This window comes from Dromaius novaehollandiae, chromosome 1 (assembly GCF_036370855.1).
Source record: "Dromaius novaehollandiae isolate bDroNov1 chromosome 1, bDroNov1.hap1, whole genome shotgun sequence".
NCBI classification, from domain to species: Eukaryota; Metazoa; Chordata; class Aves; order Casuariiformes; family Dromaiidae; genus Dromaius; species Dromaius novaehollandiae.
In genome coordinates this window covers 76,568,786-76,594,230 of record NC_088098.1, presented here as the reverse complement: position 1 = coordinate 76,594,230, position 25,445 = coordinate 76,568,786, and the positions used below count along the sequence as shown (strand labels likewise).

At 40.3% G+C, this 25,445-nt stretch overlaps 1 protein-coding gene across 1 annotated transcript; it reads right to left on the bottom strand.

Annotated features, from left to right (window-relative positions):
- Window positions 1-5,845: 5,845 nt before the first annotated feature.
- CREBL2 (cAMP responsive element binding protein like 2) lies at window positions 5,846-21,503 on the bottom strand. Its single transcript, XM_026114121.2, has 4 exons — window positions 21,283-21,503; window positions 11,007-11,204; window positions 9,727-9,874; window positions 5,846-9,029 (listed from the first exon to the last, which is right to left on the bottom strand). Coding segments are annotated over exons 1-4 (363 nt in total). The 5' UTR covers window positions 21,298-21,503; the 3' UTR covers window positions 5,846-9,027.
- Between the last annotated feature and the right edge of the window lie 3,942 nt (window positions 21,504-25,445).

The following is a 25,445-nucleotide window of genomic DNA, read 5'->3' as shown; positions in this document are numbered from 1 at the left end:
CACACACCCCTTTGAACTACTTTTCAGCCAGCCTCACAGAGGTGACAGTGAGGTGGCTGTCACCAGTAACTGGAGTTAAAAGTTTCCATATGTCCAGTTAAGAATCCCCCGAGTTTTTCAGTCTCCTGAATTCAACTAGCTTCACTTCAGAATTAATTGAGATTGATTTAAGAGCTGGGTTTCCAAGCTGTTGAATGCATGCCATTGATTTTAGCTGAAATTCTGAGTGCTCAGCCTTTCTGAATATCAGATCCTTCCTGTTTAAAAGAAAAAAAAAATCTAGATTTGAAGTATATCAAATCCAGACCTGTATGCTTAAAGGAAGGTTATTAGCCCCTTAAGTGATTCTGTAAGTTAATACGTCTTTATTAGTTGGCTCTTTTCAGCCTACCAAATGTTGTGGAATAGGCCATTATAAATTACATAAGCTTTATTTGAACTGGCTTCTAGTAAAACACAACACATCTACTGAAAGATTTTTATATAAATGACACCTTCTGGTGAGCAGTCTGAACTAAAACCCAAGGCTGAGTTTTATTCTACGCTACTGCTAATGCACACAAAGTCTTCTTTCATTTCTCTCAAGCAACCAGTCTCTGGGTAAAATACAGAAATGGCGTACATAGCAGTAATTCTTTTGTGCTCAATGCTGCGCTCATTTTAGACCAGCTCTTGATTTAGTCCTACATTTGTAGAGAAAAAAAGGGAGAAGTTTACATCACCAATTAATTTAAATTGTACTTATCTCATGCCTGGCCAGACACTAGCTTTTTCACTGTGTATATAAGTGTGTGAGTAAGAGCAAAACATTTTTGGTTCCATGATTTGGGAAGAGGGATGTACAGAAACATTTTCTTTTTCAGTCTGTGTAGAGTTAGACAGGATTAGACAGTAGAGGCCACAGACCGATGGGCATAATTGCTTCTCTTAATCCTAAAGGCATGACAGCACTTCTCACAGATTTCAGTTCAGTCCTGTAAATTTACTGTCTCCACAGCAATACTTACTCGTCAGAGTCCCTCTTCACATTGATCCAAGTACAGGAAGAGCAAAGATTAAGTGATATCTGGTTAGCAAGATTTCAGATTATTTACAAGTTACCTGTAAATGCAGTAGGAGTAGCACTGAGTTTCTTATTAAATCAGGGCACTGTTGGGAGCTGATCTGCTGTGAGGATTTCTGCAGATTCTGAAACAGCTCTTGCCACATTATTGAATTGGTCTTACTAAACCAGGGATACTTTCCTAGAATGAAGTCTCAGGATTCTGCATTTTTTCCTTGAGAAGTGGGATGTTATGAATGTGAGCTTTGGCCCTCATACCAGGAGTTGCATTGACTGCACAGGCTTATGGCAGAAAGTATTGAATTTTCAGAGCTAAATCATGCAGAACCTTAGGACTTCAGTGGAAGGTAGCTACCACTTCAATACAAGCCGTAAAGCAGCCAGAAAAATATATAAAGAACTATTTCAAGATACTTCGAGACAGGTGATGTGGCAAATGGTGGCTCTGGGTAACCACTCCACAAATTGTGCTTGAGCCTACTTTAATGCCTCCATCAGTTCCATCAGAGAGCTCCTGTCTTTGGTGGAATAACACATTGTCATTCCAGTACCGCTGCACATGGTCATTCATCGCCCCTGCTTGTGGTCTGCCGGCCTGGTATACTAATGCTGTCACTAGTAAGCTCATGGTAGCAAAAGAGTTTGTCATGGCCAGGTTCCTAGTTGTGTCTTCAAAGGGAGTTTCCTGCTTGTTGATCACGTCAGCTGTCATAAGAAATTCCTATCAACGTAACAGGATTTGGGGTTTTGTCCTCAAAGGAAATAATACTCTCTTTTCTATATTAAAAATCTATTCATAGTAGTGAGCACACTTTAATACATTTGAGTATTATATTTCAGGTATTTGATGCTGTTGTGGAAGTTTTTCTTGAGGAAGAACCCTGGAGGACATTACTTTTCCTTGATCCCAAATGACCCAAATGATGGTCCAGTGCTCCACATAGATTTAGCACCATTTCAAGAGTGCACAGGACGTACCTATTGCAGTGGCTTTTGTAGCACGTGCAGAGTGTGTGTTGGGTGTACAACTCCTCTGACTTTCCACAGTTCCCATTAGAACTGCACACACAGAGAAGAAAATTCAGTAGAACCTCATCATTAGCATGCAGAAAGCTACCTGGGAGATGGTACCACTCTTTAGTCTTCCCATTCTAAACTTTTACTTGACGAATGTAGAAACAAGAGCCTAAAAATTTATCCACCTGCAGCACTGACCTAGAAATGGTCTGCTTCACAGAGCACCCACTATGACTCATTCCTTACATAGTACTTTTCCTTGGGATTTCCAAGATCAAAGGCATTCTCGCCATGGTTTTCAGCACGAATTTCCTCTGAATTTCCCTAAAATCACACTTTATTCTCCAAGACTTAAATTTAACAGGGGGCAAGAGAGTGGTATACTATATTGAAGAGTTAGTGAAGACACAAACAAGGAAAACACATCAAAAGAAAAAAAACACCCAAATCACTTTCGGGCAACATAACAAATCTTTGGTTTAAAAGAAACATAGAACATAACTTACATTAGAACATCCTGTATACCATCATGGGGAGTTTCAAATAACCCTCAGTATCTCAGAGGAGATACTTGTAAAGCACCTCCAAAGTGCTGAGCACTTCTACAGTACACAACTCTAACACATGCAGCTGAAGAGTTTGCGTGAAGGGGTTAGTTACACTTGTCATTTAATCTACCTACAATCTTCAGCTGGTTAAAATCTGGCCTTCAAATTTGATACCACATGAGAAAAATGTTCCAGAGAATATAAAACAAGAGGCTATGCAAGAAATGAGTGGCAAATGCTCCATTTCCAAGCCGAAACCTTCAAAACTGAATATTAGGTTTCCAAGCTCACCTGGCTAGACCTTCACCATTCGAACATTCAATTTTAATTAGTATTTTCAGAAACTCCTTTTTTGGTATAGCTATTTTAGAGAAGATTCCCTCAGAAGTCAGAGTTCAAGAAATCATCTATTTTTCATTTGTTGAGAAATTGATCATATGCTATAAATATGTAATACTCTTTAGAGGAAAAACATGTTCCATGCACCAACATAATAGAGCTATAAATTTTGAAATCCCAGCATAAGTGAGGTTTTGATCTCAGATTTACTACTAAAAAACCACTGTCTCAGCTACTGCTTTGTTACATAGAGATCTTCCCTCTTAGATGGATTCTGTCTGGTCAAATTTGATCCAAAATGTAGAAAGCGAACCAAAAATCTCCCAGCCCATAAATCCATTTTGGAACTTCTTATCACTAGCCCAATCTGCTGAGAAACCAACACTTATTCAATAGTGTTTGCAGTCAGTCAGTCTCAAAAACATTTGAATCCATTTGCCACTTCCAACTCAATTTGAAAGAGAAGTCATAAAGCTAATTTAGCTTTGAGAGGTAACATTTTGGGAGATTATATATTCCTGCCTCCTCCAAATCTAATAAAATAATCCAAAAAGTTAAAGTAGTCAATTGTTTCTGAAACACCTGCAGCAATCCACTTTGGTTCACTTGGTATACTAGCATTAAAAGGTTAATTGCTCATGAGGCAATAAACCTTAGGAATATGAGAAATGCAACTCGCTGAAGTGAGAATGATAAAGCACTCAGTTCTCAAAAAGTGATCCCTGCAGTATGAGTAAGACACCACATTGTGAAGGTTTACACAAACATTATCACAAGAGTGATTAGCTTATCACAGACCTACTTCCCACTTTCTCTAACTATGATCCCAAACAGGATTACAATTTTAAACACAAAAACTAACAATGTGATCCTATTTATTTTGATGAAACTACTGGCTAACGTTCATGACATAGATAAAGCCTTTAGGCAAAAATATTCTCTCTCACAAATGAATTTCCCCTTAGCGCCATAGCAGATGTTTCAGTTATGTAAGTCCAAGCAGAATGTACCCTTTTATTTTCAAACTCTGTCACTGGCTAAAACACTGGGCAACTTGGAATTTTAAAGAAATGCAAGTTTTTAAGAGCTTGCAGTGCAGAAGGGGTACTTGGTGTGACCTTACTGATAGCTTACATGCAGAAGGGGTATTCAGCGTGACTTGGAGGGTGGGGTACAGAGAGAAATAGCAGAATAACTCATATTTTTATGCAATCCTCTGCAAAAGGTGGCCTTGACACCTTCTGAAAATAGCTGCAAGGCCACTGGAGGAAAAAAGGAGATTTACAGAATATTCTTTTTCTGTAGGGAAGGAGGAATGAATGCAAAAGAAGTCAGAGCACAGCTCTAGGGACGAGCAAAGAAAAAGCCCAAAAATCCAAAATGGAAAACACAAACCTAGTGACACAGCAGGATCTATGTTTCACGGGGAGTAGAAAAGAATTGTTCTCACAGCAGCAGGCATTTGGAGTATGCCATGCAAGGAGATGGTGAAGTTGGAGGACATTGTTGGCATGCTCCACCACAGTAATACGTAGCATTTGCTGTTGTCAGCACTGTATTTAACTTTATCAAAGCATATTTTCAAAGATGCCATGAAGAAGAAGGTATGGAAAAAGATTCATTTTGCATTCATTTTTATTTGATTCATATCAAGCATCCTGGCTTATGAAAACACACATTTTATAATCCACTTGTGGTCTTTTCTCACAGAAGAAAATCTTAGTTTATTATCAGAATACCTGTCAGCTGCAGCATAGGTAAGAACACCAGCATTTCCCAAGCTAATATATAGAGAGCATATACAAGAACCATGGCTTGAAGCAGTGGTTAACGTTGTCAGTAGTGTTGATTTAAGCCAGTTGTGTGTTACAGGTAAACACACAAAAGAACAGGGCTAATCTTGAAAAGCTTCAACAAGTTTTTTTTTTCTGGAGGAAAAACGAAACTGAAAACCTGTTGTTTTGTTTTGTTTTTTTAATGACAAAATGTTTTTTGTTCATTTTTAATGAAGTGTTGCAGCAAATCATTAGCTACACAACGAAGCTCTTGGCATTTTCTAGTTACAAATTTAAAGTAGGTAAGACAAGAAAATACAAATGATAGTATAAATAACATAGAGCAACAGCCTTTGCAGAAATTGCTTCAGGGATGGGTTCTAACTTATGCTGCAAATTCTTCTTAAATATCTACACAAATCTATACATTCCATAAATACAGCATCAGTTGAACTTTAATCCACTGATACACTATTCAGTGTGAGAAACCTCAGATTTTACTGCAGATTAAAAGCTTCTGTGTCCTAATAAGAAGGGGACATAAATGGGGTCCTAAAAGAAGTTCAGTTATTCACAGAACTGAAATTAATGCTCAATAACACTAACAGCAGGAAGCTTACAAGCTGGTGTGTTGTCTTCCTCCCCTACAGCAGGGATTTCTACACCAGTTGATCTTCTATCACTCATGCTGCATCTCTGAAGCATAATGAGATAGATTAAGGGTTGTATTTCACTCTTTCAACTACATTTTTAGACTAGTCTCACACACCTGGTATATTAACAGTAATTTTATAGCTAATAATAGAGGTTGTAAAGTAGCACATGCAACCACAATGTCTTCTCTGCCTCTTCACGAGATACCAGGAAGAACTGGATTCACTAATGAGTTAGACTAACCTTCACCCTAAAAGGGGGCAGTCACAGGCACTCTCCCAAAGCTAGTCACAGTTTCAGCTGTCAAGAAGGGAAAAAGCTTTCTGAAATGTATCTAATATATTTTAAGAAACTTCTGTTATAACAGTCTTTTGAAAAGCACAATGGAATCCAGATTCTTTGGTGAACACGTTATCATCAGATTATGAAAGCAGACCATGATTGATGGCTTTAATTTTTTTTTTTTTTTTAAACACATACAATTAGGCAAAATGTTCTCAGTTAAGTGACAGGTCTATAAAATGCATTCACTTCATTTTTCGGGATTCCATGCACCAGACATATATTTGGGATGAAAAAAGGCAAAATTTGTTACATCTTGTTCTTACCAAGTTTCCATTACCTGCTAACTCCTTGGGGTAAATCCTCCAAAAGGCTCAGGGCAATCGTATACTTCCTTGCTCCGAGTTGAATTACACCTTAGCGTAACAGAGCCCTAGCATTCTTATAAACACCAAATATGATATATAACTTTTTTGAAGACTGTGGATAGAATTTCCAAAAGATACCCACCTTTATCTGAGTAAGTTTTTCTTGCTGACCATTAGATTTCCAATGATAAGCAGGAAAATGAAACATTCCAGGACTCATTTCCCTTCTTCAGTGTTTCCAAGAAAGCCAGCTGTACACACTCACTGCAGGAGGCATGGGTGGAAGGCTGTACCCATCTTACACAAAGGGAAGATAAGACTTAAACACTCCTCCAGTATTAGAGGTACTAAATGGGACTCCTAGTCAGGGGACCTGGTTGTTTCACTTCTAGGAGACACTTCAATGCGTATGGAGACTGCAAGCAAGGGTACCAAATGAGCATGAACCACAAACATTTCTGTTAACTTCCAAGTGGAACTGCTAAACTTCAAATTCCAAAATAAAGGACTCATGGAAATCCAAGGCCAGAACATTTATTACCATGCCATGACTTGCCACATGACAGAAGCCACTGAACCATATCTAATGATTCTTGCTGGGAGTCCTACAGCTTGTGACAAAATACAGCATCTGGAGCAGATTGGAAGATTGTAGTTGGAGCCTCTAACTCTGTGTCACATGTATTTTGGTTTGCAGGGCAAACAAGAAAACAGTTTCAGATGATGTAGGCTGTAACATGCCTCCTGTCCCATCTGCATAAAGCACAAAAAAAACCTGTTAGAAGATAATTGCCACCAATTGTGCTACAGAGCTGGGCCCAGGCTTGCTGAACACAACCTTGTAATGCCAACTGCTGGCTAAGCCAGATGGCAGTGGCCACCATGATGGGAAACAAATGAAAACTGTCACTCAACACAACGGGAAATTCCAACTCCCCGTTTTCTTCATAAAAGAAAACATAACTCCTCGAGAAGTTTCCCATGTGGTATCACAGAAAGAGAATCAAAGAGAAAAAAAAAAAGAAGAAGAAGAAGGAAAGAGCAAATGTGGTATTTCTGAAGAAAGAAGAGCTCCATTTGTCAGATAACCTAGTGCAGACTAAAACTTTTCTGGTCATGAATACCGCAACACCTCTATGTATTTTCTGCATCTCTGATTCAGAAAGATGCTTAGGTATATACATAACCTTTAAAGTACCTGCTTAATTACAGTACATAGTTTACATCTGAAACTAGAGACACTGTGCAAGTCTGCTTGGTAAGACTAAAAATAATACATTACATTTATGGCAAGATAACATTACAAAATTTAACTGCAAAGTGCACATAGTATAATTCCGGATATCTGGCCTAGATTTTTCCTCCAGAGAACACAGAAGGTCAGGCAGTCAGCACAGTGTAACAGATCTACAGTTATGGCTTGGCTTTGTTGCTATCTTTCAGGACAAACTATAGTTCGGAGCTTAAAGCGGGGGGGGGAAGGGGGGAGGAGTGATAAAGAGGAACCCTCAGATCCTGCCCATCTCTGCTTCTATGCTACTTAACCTTTCAAAATAGTTTTCCATGTCTATGCAACATTTCCAGCACTTGGTAATATGGAAGAGCTGTAGAGTGAACTTAAAACCCTGTTTTAAGGATTAATATATGGAGTCAGTACTATTATGAAAACAACCATGTTGTACACTGAAATATGGCACTTTATTATTTTCAGTGCTATCAATAAATCCCGAATTGAGATAATTCTAAGCAGACACAATTATTTCAATAAAAAGAATGCAACATTCAGTCTAGCAATCATTCATTATATTTATTCTATGAAACAAAGAAGAAAAAATTGAAAAATGTTCCATGTATTTCATAAAATACAGAGAAAGGCACTGCCATGAGCAAAACAAAGGACAAGCAAGCAAAAGCCCCACTGAAAATCCTGAGAGCTTTGCTTCTTCACATTGCATCATCTACATGCAAAAATGCATCTACTGGAAAAGGTGCAGTCTAAAGGAAATGGCAGGTTATCTACCAATACGTTGGGTGAATAACCAGCCCACAAGGCTTTTGCCATCCCCTCTCTTATCGCAACACCAAACTGATTCAGCTTTTTCCTCACTACCAGTTCTTGGCATTATCTTTGGTTAGAAAATCAGGCTAGTATAGCAGAGTTTATATCGAGTCTCAGGGAAGGAAGAAACCAGTCCCAAATGTAGTTGGGTACAGGAAAATACCTGGGCATGATGGGTGGGAGTAGGGAGTTGTTCCACTGCTGGAAGTGGGGTGAACGGAGATGCCTTAACTACATACTAGGAATAGGGAAAGCAAATACATTCTGCGATAGAAATACGCACAGAAGCAGGGAATATATCTAGTACCTCTCTGTAAGAGCACCAATAACATAAAACACATGCTGCATTATAAAAGGATGCCAAAAATAATGTTTTTATTTAGTTTACAAGTTACATTACTACAAACCCTCTTACTGAAAGCTCTGAATATTCAATAACAGAGTCAAAAAAGTGCCTTTTCCTTGACCTACAGTATTCCACTTCACTTTAGCAAAGCTGTTACAAGATCCTCCTCCTGTTTTTATTGTACAGAACCTCTCAGCCTCCCACAATAGTTACTGACCACACAACTGCTGACCACACAGGCAGTCTAATTCTGCGCTCATGCTTTTGACACAAGAGCAGCCCGCACCTCTTACTGGGAATGCCAAAAAGCTGCCATAGCTGTGTTTGGGGAGGAAGGGGTAGAGACAGGAAGAACGAGGCTCCACTTATATAAACATCTACTACCCCAAAAGCCCCACTCCATGCAGGCTTAGAAACACTACAATCAAAGAGCTTCATGTGGGGAGAAGCAAAGAGAAGACAGCCGACTGGGATCCTTCCCCCTGCACTCGTGATCCATCCGCTTCTCTGACAACAGCATTCTTCTGCTAGCTACCAAGCTATCTGTCCTGCAGCGCTGACAGTTCTGCATTCAACTCCTGTGAATAATGCACCATAGGGAAAGATTGTTACAGTTACAAATGTGGTTTTTACATTGTTTCTTAAAAACATAAAGCTAAGAATTCATATTTTAGAAGTTATAGCAAAGCGTAATTTAACCGGTGAAGTGAAGCATTTCAAAATCAGAAGATGTGACATTTGGAATTGCCTGTGTTACCTTAACTCTCTCCCTTTGCATGTATGTATCAGGAAAATGACTTTGCATTATATGATCTTTTCATTTTTCAGTCTCCCAAAAGAACCTTATTCCATTCCCTGGATAAGCACAAAAGAGGCAGAAACAAGGTTTCACGGGAAATCCAAAGTCCAGCATTTCTCACTTTTGAGGGCTTGCAGCCAGAATAATGTTTACTTGATGAAGTTTTAAAAATCCAGTTGCTTTGTGTGTTCCTTTTCCATTAGGAAAACAGAAACTGCTGTTAAAAATCAAGGTCTCACAGGCCTCAGTGAAGCACAACAGTTGAGTCTTATTTTAAAATAACTGCCCAGCTTCCTAACTAGTGTAATTTCTGTGTTGTCCACGTAAACATTACACAGAGTCTTTGTACCACCCACTAAGTCCTTTGCTATTTGTGCCCAAGAGCACATCCTTATGTTTCTTCCTACACCATGACCATCCTCCTACACCACAAAAGATGTAACAAAATAGGAATTCATCATAGGCTGGATACTTACAGGGATTGCTGCTGTTTGCTTCTGTCTTCCCAGTCTTGGCAAGTTTGACTGAGTTCTGCTGTGCTTTGCCCTGCTCCTCTCCGGTTAGTAGGGCTTTTATTTCAGAGGGGATTTTCCCTTGGTCCATTGCCATGCACCACTGCTTGTACTGAAATATGCAAACACATTAGGCATTAGCAAACTGCCAGGATCACATTAACACACAAAATGAGAGCTGCAATCTTTACCTTCCGGTATATTCATTTAAGATTTGGCCTTACTGAATTGAAGCCTCTTACAAAACTGCACTAATGAGCTAAGCACATGTCAATGGGTGCATACCTGGCCTCAGTGAATCCTGTTTCAGTCAATAAACTGCTACTCAGTGGCAGTGCCAGATACATTACTGTACTTATTAAACAACATGGAACACTTTGTGCATTTGCTTGTTCTTGGCATGCCAGAATACCGCTCCAGTTCATGGCCTATTAAAAACAAATATTTCACATGACTCTGGGCCTGATTGACTATTAAGAGGTCCTTTCTAAATGTGCAAGAGACAGTCACAGGATGCTTGCCTTATTCCTAGCTCCCGCACCTTTAATTCTTCACTGGCAAACCCTGAAATGCACTGTAAGGTCAGTTGGCTGAATTTCCACCAAAATCCTATCCCTATTCATCTGTGGTAACTAGCCCTACCTCTTCAAACAAACCTAACACAAGGTCAAGGCAATATATTCAATTCCAGTGGCAACTAACTATCACTTGAGGAGCTCAGCTTGTATTTCGGGACAAAACATTCTCTTTTGCTAATGCAGCTTATTTGGCCAAGACACCCATTTTTTTGCATGTTCTAAACACTGCACAGCTGAGCAACCGTCTACACACGTCAATACAGTGTGCTCCAAAATTCAATCTCCCATACAAAGACAAAGGTCAGTGGAAAGCACTGGCAAACTATGGATTCACCTGCCCTCTGATCTTTCAACACATCTCTATCTTCTACCTCCTTCTCTCCCTGTCAGAGACTTTCCAAAATAAAGATTTAAAAGACAACAGACTTGCACGCAATGGCCCTTTCTTTGTTTACTTCTAGTTCAAAACTAGAAGATAACTTGTAGCACATAGTTCATTTTCACGATGCAAAGTGGGGAAGCAGCTGAATGCATCTGTTAGCAATGTCTTAATACCTTATGGCTAAATCCTACTCTCATTTTAGTTACAGTGATTTCAAGGACAAAATGTCCATGAGAGCAAGCTGCAAATCAAAGTGAGCGTTAGGTTAAATGATAGTTTCTTACCATTTCAAGCTCTTCTCTGAGAGCACAGATGGCTCGCTCTCTGCTTGAAACTAGCTCTTCCAGGTACTGGTACCTCAGCTTCTTCCTGGCTCTGCACTCCCTTGCACTCTGACGACTCCTTTCAAGTTTTGCCTTCAAATCTATTTTGGCTGGTTTACGACCTCGCTTGCCTGGTTTCTTTACTTTGCCTCCAACCACCTGGAAAGGAAGGTACGTTAAAGGTCCTGTTCTGCAAAGAGAACACTGCAACCACGTGGTAGTGCCTGCAAGAGGTCTCAAGCCTAAACCCTGCACATACTTTCACTGATTCTGGAGCAATCGAGGATGTAGTTTTAGAAGGCTGACACGTGAAGGTTTCAGTGACAACACCAAAAACAAAGGAGACAGGTAAGACTTTAATATGAAGCAAGTGCTCAAGCAGTCCTATTGCAAATGCTACTAATCTGATTTGAAGGAGCAATATCTAGGGGAGGAAAAGAATCAGCTAACTCCATAGCAAAAGTGTTTCAATATTAGCAACCAATATCAGTGACAACCCTTGCCCTAATACTTGCCAGCTGTAGAAACACTAGATAATGGAGTTTAGCACTTTAAACTGAAAAGAAAAAAGTTACTGACTTATACTAGTCCAAAAGCTTAATTTTGTTGCAATAAAATGACCATAGTTTCAGAAAGCCTACTCTTAAGATGAAATTTCTCAGAATTATGCCCTGGCCATCTGAACTTCCTCAGTCCTGATTTACTTCTAAGGAATTTTTTGAGGATTTTTACTAAAAGGGAATTTAGCTACACTAAGTCCTGCCTTTCAGCTCCTTTCCCTTCCTGCCTGACCCCTGCTGCCTCCTTTAGAGCTGTACCTAACCACTCTGGGCATTCTTGCCTTAAAAAATACATATATATATATATATAAAATACAGCCTGGAAGATCATCTCCTCATGTCACCTATGCCAGTATTCAGCTCTCACAGTGCCATATTTTTATCTCCCTTACAGAAACACAACCCCATCATTTCTTGTCCTATACATAACAGGCACTGGGAATCATTTTCCCCTTTTCTTTGTGGCTACTTTTTTTTTTTTTTTTTTTTTTAATAGACCTGAAAGCTTCCCTTGCTCCAAATACAAAAGAAGGGAATAGTTTCCTCACTGTTTACTCTATGCTTTCCCACCCAAATATTTTACTCTTAACACAAGAATGTGGCACACAGTCTTAAATATGGTATGAAAGTTAGTACAGTGGCCACCAGGTAGGATTGCCCTGTAAGCATTATGTCAGTCACACTCCCCACTTTCCCTCTGAAGGGAAGAATTTCACTTTATTTGCACTTTTCCCACACTGTTTGAATGGAGAGGGTGTGGGGAAACACACCTAACACACACCTATATGTAAGAATTTCACTGCTGGCTTAGTGCTTCACCATACTGTGTATACACAGTAATTTTTCTTATAAGCAGTGTTCAAAATACCACACTTTTGAGTGGTGAGACACTTTTTACAATGTGATGCTACAAAATAAGTCTGCTTTGAGAGTCACAGAAATCGCTTGTTCTATAAACTTAGCAGGCTGCAATAAAAAAAACCAATAAAATAGTGAACTGATGTGCTAGAATTAAAAAATAAAATAAAACAAAGGACTATACAATTGAGCCTATTCTTTCTCTGGAAAGTGAGTCAACAATCACATGGCAACATAATCCTACCCTCTCGCATATTGCCTCTCCTGATTTATTCAGGAGTAGCTGCCTACCATAAGCAAATGGAGGAACAGAATGTACTTAATGGACACCAAGTGATAACAAAACAAACATAATACATCCAGAAGAGCAAGTGAAAACTTGAACTTTTTTGCATTTGGACTGCAGACTACAGTTTGAATAATCCATATCCTCCACTCATCCTGTAACAAAGGTGCATCCCTTAAGATTTTCTAGTTTAGTTACTATTTTCCAAGCTTGCCTGTAATTAATGCACACAGTAATGCATTAAACTTAGTGCTCTAAAACAGGATAACCTGGTCCAAGGCACAAAGTAACATTGTTACTGTTTTGCTTTTATATAAAACTTTTTGCAATTTGTTGCTTCTCAAGGGACATATCCTGCTCCCTCATCTCCGCTCTCCCTCCACTTCTGAACCTTAACTTTCACCTCCCTGTCACTCATCTAATTACACAGCAAGCCTGTTTGCTTCATCAAAACAGTACAAATATAAACAGCCAAGGTCAAGGGGAGAAGGAGACTGTCCCCCTTTGGGCACAGCAAGCCTGGCTCTGTCCTGTCATGGAACCATCCTCTTATTTCTGTGTGGTGCAATTTATACTCCTAGTTCAGTAGGAGGTAGAAATACACACAGCTTTCACAGGACGGGTTGGAGGCACTCAAAAGAAGCTTTCTGGATATTACATTATGTACTATGGCCAAAGCACTTAAGTCCTCCAAGACTTTTAGAGCCTGACACTTTTACAGGTTATGCAAGGCAATTTAAGACAAATCTTGAAATTTATCAGCTAGATAAGCTCTTGCATAGACATACACTCCAGCTCTCTTAAAAATCTTTGCCACTCTGAGCTCTGACGCTCCAGAAGAGCTGGCTTGCACTCAAAAGTCCCAGCACACCACACAGTGCTGTATGACCAACATTGTAACTACAGCCTCAGGCCTCAGCACGAACACATCACTGTCAGGCTTTTTCATCACAATGTCAAGCAGGTAAATACTTGCTGTCACTCTGTTTCTCAAAAGCAGCAAGTCAAAACTACTCGCAAATAGCACTCAACCTTTCCATGGCAGTGTCTTAAGCAGACACCAGCCATGAAAAGCAGCTGCTGCAAATAGCACAACTTGCATCAGGTAAATCCGTCCACCACAGCAATCTCACAAAATAGCTTCTTTTTAAGGACCTGTTATTTAAAAAAAAACTTTGGGTACGTTTATATGCAGCTGGTGTCTTTTCAAGGTAGGATTCTCACTGACACAGAACAGAGAAGTAACAAAGGAAAAGGAGAAGTGGATCATTACACCAGAGCATCAAACATGCTCTCTCCAAGTCTGCACGTAACAAAGGGGCAAGGTTTGATGCAAGTCTGTGGTGTTTCAATCCAAAGTTACGTTTAAAGGCATGATTTTGGGGGACAGATCTAGAGATATGGACGTAAAACAGTTAAAGGCACTTTGGAGTCTGGGATGAAAGTAAACAGTAGTACAGACTGCTTTGCACATTGCAACTGCATCATGGATCCACCATTATCAATTAACTACTTTGCCTTTAGTTCTCTCTAGAGAGCTTTTTACAGATAGGCATACCTCCATCTCTCAAGATCTTTAACCACTGCATCAGCCCTGCACACGTGCTCTGTCTTATGGAGACAAAAAAGGCTTGCATCTCTGTGATCATTTCTTGCCAAAGCTCTAACCACCAGGACTGTGGAAACTACGGAAAGCTTCCTTCCTTCTTAACTCCGACTTTAAGTACCAAGACCCTAATCATCTGCCTTCACACCATCCTGAAAGACTCATATTGTCTCCATGGCCCCTGAACTACAATTCACCATATAATTATGCTTGAGTGATTTAACTAAACCCTGCATTCTTAGTAACTTTTTCTTACTAATATTTAGAAGCTCCTGCTGCAAGCTTAAGCAACCCAGTTGAGGAAAGAAAGGCCTGCTAAATCCTTTTTCACCATTCCATGTTACCATACCTCCCTGGCTTCCAGTCATGTTTGCCTAGCCAGTTGCTATGCTGGTGTGACAGAAAAAAGACAAAGCAGAAGTGCTAGTTGATGCTGAGCATGGCAGCAGACCAACAAAAAACAAGCAAACACTTTGTATTCCCTTTGTATTCCCCTAGAGTTCATAAAGGGATGGGATCCATTAGCATTCAGCAGCAGGGATTTGTTTTTTCAGGGAGTCACACAAGAATGCTAATGACAAATTTTTGTCATAAAAATATTAATAATGACATGCATTTGTCAGAAGTCCAACCAAGCTCATATTTCAACTCACCCACGCTTCAGAAAACAGAAAAACATAGCTTCTCTTGCTTTTTAACACAGTACTGAGATTGCAACATCATTCTTGCCTGGTATCAGTGTTGAGGTACAAAATTACTTGACTTGGAATTGGAAATAGCTTCAATTACTTGACTTGCTATGGAAACAGCCTTCCAATTTTTTGAATTTCTTTTTTGCCCAAAGATGGGCAAAAGAGCATTGGGAAGGGATTCAACAGATCTCTGGAGAAGCGCTGCCAGAATGAGTCCTGGAGGAATCCTCCTTCGGAAGGACAGATACACACAATATGGCTACTAGCAGTCATATCCCCCATGAATTGAGCCACACTGACAGGATATGGGGATAAAGCTGGCCTTGCTGTTACACCTGCAGGTACTGAACAAATTGCCAGATTAAAACAATGCTGTCTGCAGCCATCAGTTCATTATCTTCCAGCACCTCTCCATTCATTCAAAGATAAACAATTAGCTCCTAAGTGCCAACACTTGAGATCCAACTCATGGAATCATCTTAGACAGTGATCCAGACTCTTATTTGTCTTAGTTGCTAAAGGTATAGGTCTGCAGAATCCAGCTTAACATGAAACCAATGATCGCCTACAGAATTCATCTAAAACTATAAAAATAATTACCAAGAAATTAAAACAAGCTTAAGCACTGAATTTGTTATGGTAAAGGGGTGAAAGAAAAAAAATAAAATCCATTCACGCTTGCAAACATTCTCTCAAAATCAATAATCAAACAAAATTAGTCACGGGTCTCCTAAAAAAGATGAGGTTATCTGACCTGCTAAGTCACAGTATCAGTCACAGTAGGAGTATATAACCTAGCTAGAAACTATTCTGGTTATTCCTCCATTGCATCACATTTTAACAGACTAATACATGTAAAGGTTATAACTTTCACTGGCAGACTCAGTATCCCAAACCACACTGAGAAAGCACTCCAAAAGCGCAGCTGATAATGATCCAAAAATGTAAGATTTTAATTAGTGAGCAAACACTTTAAGTCTTAAGCAGATACAGGAATAAAAATCACAGCTAAAAGTCTAATCACACAAAATGATTAATGTGCTAAGAAGGTAATCTTTAGCAACAGATGCCTGCAGAAGACTATTTAAAAAAAAAAGCATACGCTAAGTATAAATACTAAGATACCATAAAGTGATAAGCAGATATCCACATGTCAAGGTGGGCAGGTGTTAAGGTTCAGGTCAAGAATCAGTATTCAGACTCTAGCAATCACTTGAATGCCTCCTTCCTGCTCGACAGGTCAGAATCCTCCCTTTCACCCAGGAAAGGAATTACAACCTTACACATGGAAACATATCCCTCTACCTGCCATGCATATTCTGCCAATTTACACTAACAGAACCCAGACATTTCTTTAAACCTCTCTCTGTTAGAGCTCTAAACAGGCAACAGAGATAGTCAGCTAATGCCATACTAGACATAGCCTCCTAGCCCACTGCAGACACAGAATAAAACTGTTCTAGCTGATTTGCAGGATTTAAGCCAATCCATTTTACTTACCTATTGCAAACGCGAGAAAGCAGATACATCAGCTGAACCATGCTAATCAGCAACAACAGTGACTTGTTAAAATATCTGACGATTTGAGATTCCCTGTCTCAAACTATAACCAAAACTATTTAGCTTTTACATTTCAAAACAAGTAACAATGAGAATACTTTACGTTCTGACAGGAACCTGGACGAAAGAATTCTATAGTGCTTTACAAACCTGCAAACTCTGGAAAAGCCCTAAAGGGTAAAAACATAGTAACCAATCTCTTTAACAACTTAGATCATTATGGAAACAGATCCTGGGCTCCACTCTCCGCTCTGACTCCCTGATGAATGCGCTAGCCCTCAGTCCCTGCTGTGGTGTTCAAAGCATTCCTCAGAGCCGACTCCAGGATTGCCAGGGAGATCATGTCCCTCTTCACAATCCTGGTCACCCACAACAGCAAGGGTCAAAGGCAGAGAAGTGTTAGGGGATATCTCATGAATGGAGACCTGTCAAGCCCTATGTATTACGCACACCATTCACATCTGACTTGCTCTCGCACTCCCTCCAAGGGATGTCTGCATCTCTGCCACGTGTAATTTACAGCAAAACTCCACCTGCCTCAGGATCACACATGACCAGATATTTAATGTTACAAAGCTAGGTAGAGGCTAAAGCAGTGCAACTCCTCATCTGCAGCCTTTCACCATGGACCTTCCCCTGCCCCGTGAGCAAGTACTCTCCCAAAAGGGAAGGCTGCCTGGGCACTAGAGCAAGACATTCACAGACACTTGATCTACACTCCATAAATAAAATTGGGATAAAGATGACCACAAGTCCCTGACAAGACAGTTTTAAATAATAATAATAATAGAAACAGCTAATTTGAGGGGGTTGTTTCCATTGCAAACTAAGTTACCACCCAAAAACACTCTTATCTATTTAAAGGTTTCTCTTTCACCTCATGCATCGCTAGTTTGTTGAAGTTTAAGAACAGTCAAATCTCAAGATCAACATTCAAGGCCCTGGGTCCAGTCTGCTGATGAATGAACAGAAAGAATCTGAACTGAAAACCTAGCCTTTCAACAGCTGTAGCTGCTATTACAGGTATAAAGGAATTTGTTCCTTCAGAGTATGCAGCAATTTATCTTAAAGCAAAAACAACAATAAGAAAGCCAACAACCAAGAACTAGTTAAGTCAAAGTTGAGAAACTAACTTGGGCATTAAGTACAAGAGAATGAGATCTATCATTTCAAAATTCTGAAGAATGAACTGTGGTTTTTTGTAGCATAACAAACAAAAGGTTTCCCTAGCTTGCTTTTTTCCATTCTTTATATAGCCAACACATATAAGTAGATTCCTTAAGGTAGCAAGACTTAAAAGTCTTAAGACTTTTGAAAAGCTGTTCTGTGCATTTCACTACATTTTCATTTCCATTCCAAAAACTAATCAATTACTACATTCTACTGCAGAAACTAAGAACGATGCAGTATACAACTTGTCAAAGAAATCCACTTTAAGTTTAAAAATATCACCATATTAATATGTATATCCATCCCCAAAACACATTTTTTCTTAAAACTGAATCTGCTCTTTCATGTTCTGGTTAAGCTCAGAATGTTTCTGAAGAAAAATACACTTTATCTTAATCTTTTGAAAACTAGGGCCATCTTTTCCATATAGGAAAATGTATTCATAATAAAAAAGTAACCCAAAACCTTTTTTAAAAAAAAAAAAATTCACTAGAATAGCAAAAAAGTGGCTTAGTGGATTATTTTTATTTCTCATTTTTATCCATAAACTGAAAATTGAGCTGAATTATTCACATAAGTATTTAAATACTTAGGAGGCACACAGGTGTTAGTCTAACAGAAATCAATTGACAAAAGGCAGCTACATCCTCAAACTCTTCCCCATATGCAGCCTATAGCTGAAAACAAGGGTAAAGGAGACCTGTATTTGAACAAGCCCTAGTTTTACAGCAGCTGCAAAAGAAGAAGAGAAGGTTGTTTGGGGTTTTTTTTTGTTGTTGTTTTATTTTTTTTTTGAATAATATAAGAACACCCTTTAAAACTCTAAAATGAAAGACGTTTTCTAGATCTGATGTGTAGGTATTTTGCTTCTTCTCCCTTTGACTCTTACTACCTTCTTCCCATTTTGAGGACTGTGTTATAAGATGTACCATTCTTCTGGTGTTCTCTTAAATCATGAGAAACTAAACTATAATCTAAGAATCAGGGAAAATATTAGAGCCTACAAACTCAGTTCTAAATTTTGTATATCATGTAAATGAAGAAAAACTCTGAGTGTGAGTGGATGTAGCTACAGAATGGTTACTTCACTACTAACGAGATTTAATTATCTGTTTTTACAGGGAAATTCCTTTCATAGTCACAGTCATTCAAATAAGACTCTCAGATCACGCAGGCCAACCCTTTCAGTAAGGAGGGAAACATGACTCAGTGGAACTTCCAAATACAAGAATACACTAGCCTGAGCTGTAACACCAACCTGGCTATAAAACAAAGTATAAGTACTGCTTGCCTCACTCTGACTTAGCAATTTCCAGCTCCATAAAACAGGAAGAGCACTCCCAACAGAGATGGGATCTCTTGAACGGAGGCACCAAAGTTGTAGGCCAAGCTGCAGCCTTGTGGATGTTCTGTAAGGAACTGGAGCCCTTCATGGTAACTACAGTGAAACTTCTCAAAGGAGTAGGTGCTTCCTGACTAATATCAGCTGTTTTCAGTAGAAGATAGTGGGATCTGACATCTCCCAAGATTATACCATTAATGAAAAACTTGCTCAGGGAACAAAGATTTTCCAAAGTCTTCCTTAGGAAGTGTCACATCCAGTAGTCCTAGACAGCACCCTTTTCAAAATTGTTTAGCATCTCCCTTGCAAGTATCTCAATGGTAAGTTAAATGGAAGCATCATACTATGAAATTATACTTGAGACTGAAAATAGGAGGGGTAAATCCACTCTCCGCATGCTTTTCTTCACGTTCCTTCATTTTTTTTTCTTTTTTTGGGGGGTGGAGGGGGAAACTGTCTTACTGGCTGAGTGATAATTTAGTTTTGTTAGTAAATGCATTCAATAACCTTTCCAACAAAAGCAGATAATCATATGTATTGTCAGTGGGCCGGATCAAGCGATCTCCAGAGGTCCCTTCCAACCCCGATTATCTGGTGATTCTGTTTATTATTTGCTGAAGACTCTGAAAAATACAGTAACAATTCTAAAATTATTTTTCATGAAAAATCTAGAAGTTGTCTGCTGTAAATAAGTCAATTCTGTCACAAGAGAAATTAATTGTTTGTAATATTAAAAACATAATAATAAAAATTGGGTAATACCAGTTAGCTATATGTGCCTCCAGAATTAAATCTGGATTTTCTAAACTAATGCTCTGATCTTACAAACTGTTTAATTCAGGTAGTCCTCATAACTGTGAGCATTTTGTAGACTGCAGTGATGCAGACTCCCCCCACCCTCCCATGTAGCTTTCGACAAGGCTTTAATAAAAAACAAAATAGCATGTTAGTTTTTAAAATTAGCATGAAATATTCATATACAGATGATCTATTTTGTGGATAATTACTATGCTTATCCACTCACAAACTACTGATCACTTGTAAGCTTCTTAAATTTATTCCTTAGGAAATTATATCAAGTATTTTCTTCCTTTGAGTTAGGACAGATCATCACTGACAGCATGGTTTTGTTTTAATAAAAATCAAGTGGGAAGAGAACAGGGTGGCTTGGGAAAATATGACATATCACATGGACCTATCAGCCGACCAGTTTTAATACTCAAGCCAAGCTCAGGATCTACAGCAAGTCAGAAGACAGCTGCTTCACAGCCCATGTGAAACGTGGCCTTCACCTAACCAGTTCTCAGGGACATGAGCTATCTTTGGCACGAATGACACTACCAGAACCAACAGTTCAGCGAGCTGAAATATCCACACTCAGCTGGGAGTTTCAGTTGAGAAACTGTGCACTGAATGGATATAGCAATTAAACTACTTCTCAGTCCTCACAGGCCCCACAGATCCTCCTTTAGGTGCACTGGTCCAAGCAGGCAAGGAAGCTTTCCTCATAAACCATGTGTCCCTCTACTTAAATTTAACACTGCTGTCTCCAGGGATGCTATGTACTATTGCCATTAAAATACACAGGAAGAACAGAAGCAACAGCTCTCATTACAAGGCTTGCAAGCCAAGTGCCTACACTGGTACCTTGCCATTTTTCTACTGTAACTATTTGAGAAATTCAGGGCACTATAGGAACACATGATTTATCATACCAGATCAGACCACTGCTCTACCTAACCTCTAGCCCATGCCTGGAGCTTTAAAGGAAAGTAGAAAAAACACCTAGTAGTTGAGCCACATTGCATATGACAAGTGAAGGGAGCAAAGAATTCCTTCTTCCTGCCCACAGTGACCACACGCCTCCCAAAGGTTATTTCAAAGAAAAATACTTCAGATGACTTTATCACGCATGCCAACCTCACCTGCAATTCCTGGTTTATTAAATGTTACTTTTTGTTTGTTTGTTTTTGCACACTTGCAAAATATTCAGGGCTTGAAGCACTCGGTTTTACAAACAGAACCGCTACCCAACTCCTATCCGACAGAGCGACCACTGCCAGCAGGAGCACACACTAGGCAACCGTAACTATTAGGCATTTCACCGAAATACCGCATCCCCAGCACGGCGGTGTCACCGCCACTGCCCCCGCGGCCCCCTACCTTGCTGTCATCCATGTGTGCAGCCAGCGCGCTCACAGCTCGACCTGCCCCCGCAACCCCGACAGCGAGAAGACACCCAGGCCCCCACCCGCCGGCGCTGTCACAGCAGCAACAGGGCGCCAACAATCACCCCCCGCAACCACCACCACCACCGCCAGCAGCCGCCACCGCCATGGCCTCCGCAGTGTTTGGTTACAGCCGCCCGCCCTCGCCCCGGGCTGCGAAGGCGGGCCAGCCGCGCAGCAGCAGTGCGCGCAGGGAAGAGTAGTTCCGTCCCGCCCCGCCGCCCTCCGCAATTCCAGAGGGCTGAGCCAGGAGAACTACAACTCCCACCAGGCCCCGCGCTGGGAGAGCTCAGGCGTGCCGCAGCTCACTCTGATCGGCGTAGTTCTGCGCAGCCCCGGGGGCCGCCTCTATCCCACGCCACCCAGCTCTAAGGGAGACTACATTTCCCAGAGGGCCCTGCGGGGGGCTCCCGGGAGCTGCGGGCGGCCTCGGGCTGAGGCGGCCGCTGGGAGCTCGGCCGCCCCGCCCTGCCCACCAGGCTGGAGACGCCTTCCAGACCTTGACAGCAGGCTAAAGGCCTCGGCCAGACCTCAGGGCCTTGTGGCTAACATGGAGCTGCGATGGCTGCGCAGTTAAATAATTCTTCTGGCCTGGACAAAAGATTGTATTTTCCCTAGTCTTTTTTTTTATATAGAAATTATTGAGCCATCTTATTTTAATAATTAAAACTGTAACATACATTCCGTATGGGAAATACCACCCCAAATGGCTAATGTTCGACAAGGTTACAAGAAACTGAGGGAAAGGTCGTGACAAAAGCTGTTAAAGCCATTTAACTACATGCAGCTCTGTCAATAATACCGCATACACAAAATGTTGCAAGAGAGCAGCAGTTTTGAAATTAAGCACTAGGCTGGAAATACCAGGTTTGTATTTTCCTGTCATTCCTTCAGGTGGATGGAATAAGAGGGTCAGTCTTTGCTTCCTGTTTTATTTCCACTGCCCCGGGTTGGCTGCACAGCGCCTGAGAAAGAGGCACTCCCCGAAAACACCGTGTGGGGTGTCCTTGCCTCCTCCAAGCCCAAGCCAGCACTGCAGCCCTACCCCATAGCAGCCTCTAGTGATTTTAAGTGGAACTAATAAGATCCTAGTGAGCAGCCACGGAGCATTAAAAAACAACTTGGATTTTCCACACCAGCTAGAAGGCGCCTTGGTGCAGCTGCATTTCTCCTGGTGACTCATACCAGACCATGAATCTCACTGGAGGTACAGACTGGAGCCTCTTTTCTGCTTTGACTGAAGACTTTGTGTTGTCCTACATCTAAAACCACACCAGAAATTTAAGTGATTTCTTATATTTAAGCCACAACAAGCACAACGTGAGCTGAGGTAATAAAAATGTGTACACTAGGTTACAGATTCTTCTAGTAGATGCTGTGGCAGTTGCATACAGGTGTGTTAGCTCTGAGGTGTTTAATCGTGTTTTTGATCTTTTTGACTTTTTACACAAGGGACCAGAGTATTTAAAAACATATGTGCATTCACCTGGTCTTGTTACAACACCAATGTGAAGGAACAGATTTGGTTCTGGTATTTGCAGACAAGCTGCACTTTCAGGTTTTACTTTTATTGCAATGACTGGGATTCCTCCTCTGCTGTCTTAGTAGATTACTTGGGCAATGGAGAAAATAGATTTATTGGAGTTGACAAATCTTCTTTGCATGAACTATTACAGGGTTTTTTCCTCCAGTTTCAGCTGTCAGTGGTTTCCAACTCTCAAAATTTGCTTTGGCTGTTGTGTTCCAATTGTCACAAAGTATGTGCAAGGAAGAAGCAACTGTAAAACAGTAAAAAAAAAAAAAGGTAGGAACTAATTTATCGTATTTTCCTCCACTCCTATGTGAGATACAGCATGAATTAGGCTGCAGAAGAGCCTATATTCTTACACTGCAGTCACTTTCTTCCTTATCTTGCCAAGCTTTTTTTCTTTTTTTTTTTTTTTTTTTTTTTTTTTTTTTTTTTTTTTGGTAAAAGTCATCTGAAAGCAGACTTCCCCAAAAGCTATTTGTTTCTAATTATCAGACTCCTGGTACTTCACCATTTTGCCTCTTTCTAACCATCAGCTAGACCACTGTAGATACTGGCAAGATACAAAAATATAACTTTTAAGAGCCCAAGAGAGTTGAGCAGCTACAACAAAAACAGGGCAGGACAACATGAAGCCCTTACTGTTGGCTGAGCATGGGCCACAATGTATTCCCTGCACTCAGTCCCTTCCATGCTCTTCCATGCCACTGGGATAATAACAAGCATAGACTGTGTTACAGTGAAACAAACCCAGCCAACAATTAGTTGGAAAGTTAAGCATGGTAGCATGGAAACATGCTGGATTCATGCTGGCATGATGGGAAGCAAAGGGGAGGATTTGGAACAGGTTTTTTTTTGTTTTTTTTTTTTTTCCTTTTTCGAGCTTGGCTAATCTGATACTAGTTGTCTACTATTGTTTGCCTTGTTTTGCCCTTTAAGTCTTGAAGACAGAACTAAGTCTTCCTGGTCACTTGGAAACTGCACATTATACTGGTCTGAGATCCTGAGCCACACTGAATCTGTAGAAGTAGTCCCAGTAATCCTTGGAGAATACTGTTTCCTCTCTTTTCATGTCAGTCCATACCAGAAAAGGTTAATGTTGGATGCTTTTGATGCAAAGCCAAGCCATACCCTCGCCCTAGCTCCCTTGAAATTAGGCCACTGCCTGCTCAAAACGTGCATGTACATCAGTGAACAATTCAATAAACATGGTCTGTGTTTCAAGCTTGTAGTGAAACCTGAAGCTAGGCATGTTTCATGTTGCTGCATGTTCCTTTTTATTCATGAGCTTTTCATGTGACTCTATTCACAAGAGTTTCCCATGACTTAATCTCTCTTACATGCAATTGTTAGGGCTAAGGCTTTGTCACAGGATTTTCCCCCTGAATCATAGACCTTCCTCTTGGAGGGATACACTTTCTGGATGCCAGAGACAAAGCACTTTTATAAGCTTTTTTTTTAAATAAGCTTATACATTTTTGAGTTGTCAAAAACAAGGCAGGTTGCATATTGCTTCTTATTAGCCCATCCAAAGCTGATATACCAGTCCTTGCCTGAAATTAAAAAAAAAAAAAAAAAAGAAAAAGAAAAGTATGGATAATCAGTGTGGTAAGAGGGAGGCAATAACTGTAAAATGAAAGGACTACTTTGCCATGAGCTTGCCTAGGTTGTCTCCTGTGGTCCCCTCCCCCATCTTTGACTTCAAATTCTTTAAGAAGGTGGTGAGGTGCATTATACCACCTTTGGCACTATCCTGGGGCCAGAAAGCTGGCTTTAAAAGCCAGTTGGGGGTTTCCCTGGTGCAGGGAAATATTGAGTGGCAAAGAGCCAACATAGCTCACTTCGGCAACCCTCTGTTGCAACATGAGTGGAGGAAGGAGATTAGACAGAGCCCTGATACTGATTCAGAAAGGCCAGAATGCTTTTAACCAGCAAATTAAAGTTACAGCTGCATCTTTTCTCTCCTCTAGATTACCCCACGCTACCCATTCTGCTTTATATCACATAAGAAACACAGCTCTTAGCTTTTGACCAAGTTAAGCACAAGTTCCCTGACTAAACACTGCAGAGCTTCCATATTTTAGCGCTAAACAACTAAGAGTGTGCAGTTCAGTCTGTTTTTCCAGGATGGTTATGTTGTCATTGTGGATGAATATCACTCAAGTTGAATGGGAATCTGTCAGAAAGTCAGAACACTTGTCAGTGGAATTGGATATTGAGATATAGTAGCACATATATAGCACATGAGCTTATGGTGTTTTAAACTGATTTTAACAGATAATAGAAAGTACTTCTTTACACAGCAAACAGTGAACTCCTGGAAATTACTGCTACAGAACTCTGTAAGGCAGAGACTACAGCAGGTTCAAACAAAGGATTAGACAAATGTATGGACATCCGTTTCATAAAGAAGTACTAAAGGGATGTATCCTCTACCATCTCTAATCCAACAGTCTTAGATACTTGAGATGCATGAGAGGACTGGAACACAGAAAATGGCCAAGTCCACATACTCTCCCTAAATAGCATCTTCTACTGCCACTCAGAGAGACCTAAAAGACTGAACTAAA

What these genes read in the sequence shown, in the direction of transcription:
- CREBL2 (XM_026114121.2), bottom strand. An exon ending in TCAGAGAAGAGCTTGAAATG is followed by an intron (nt 9,875 to 11,006) that starts GTAAGAAACTAT and finishes TGCATATTTCAG; the next exon opens with TACAAGCAGTGGTGCATGGC.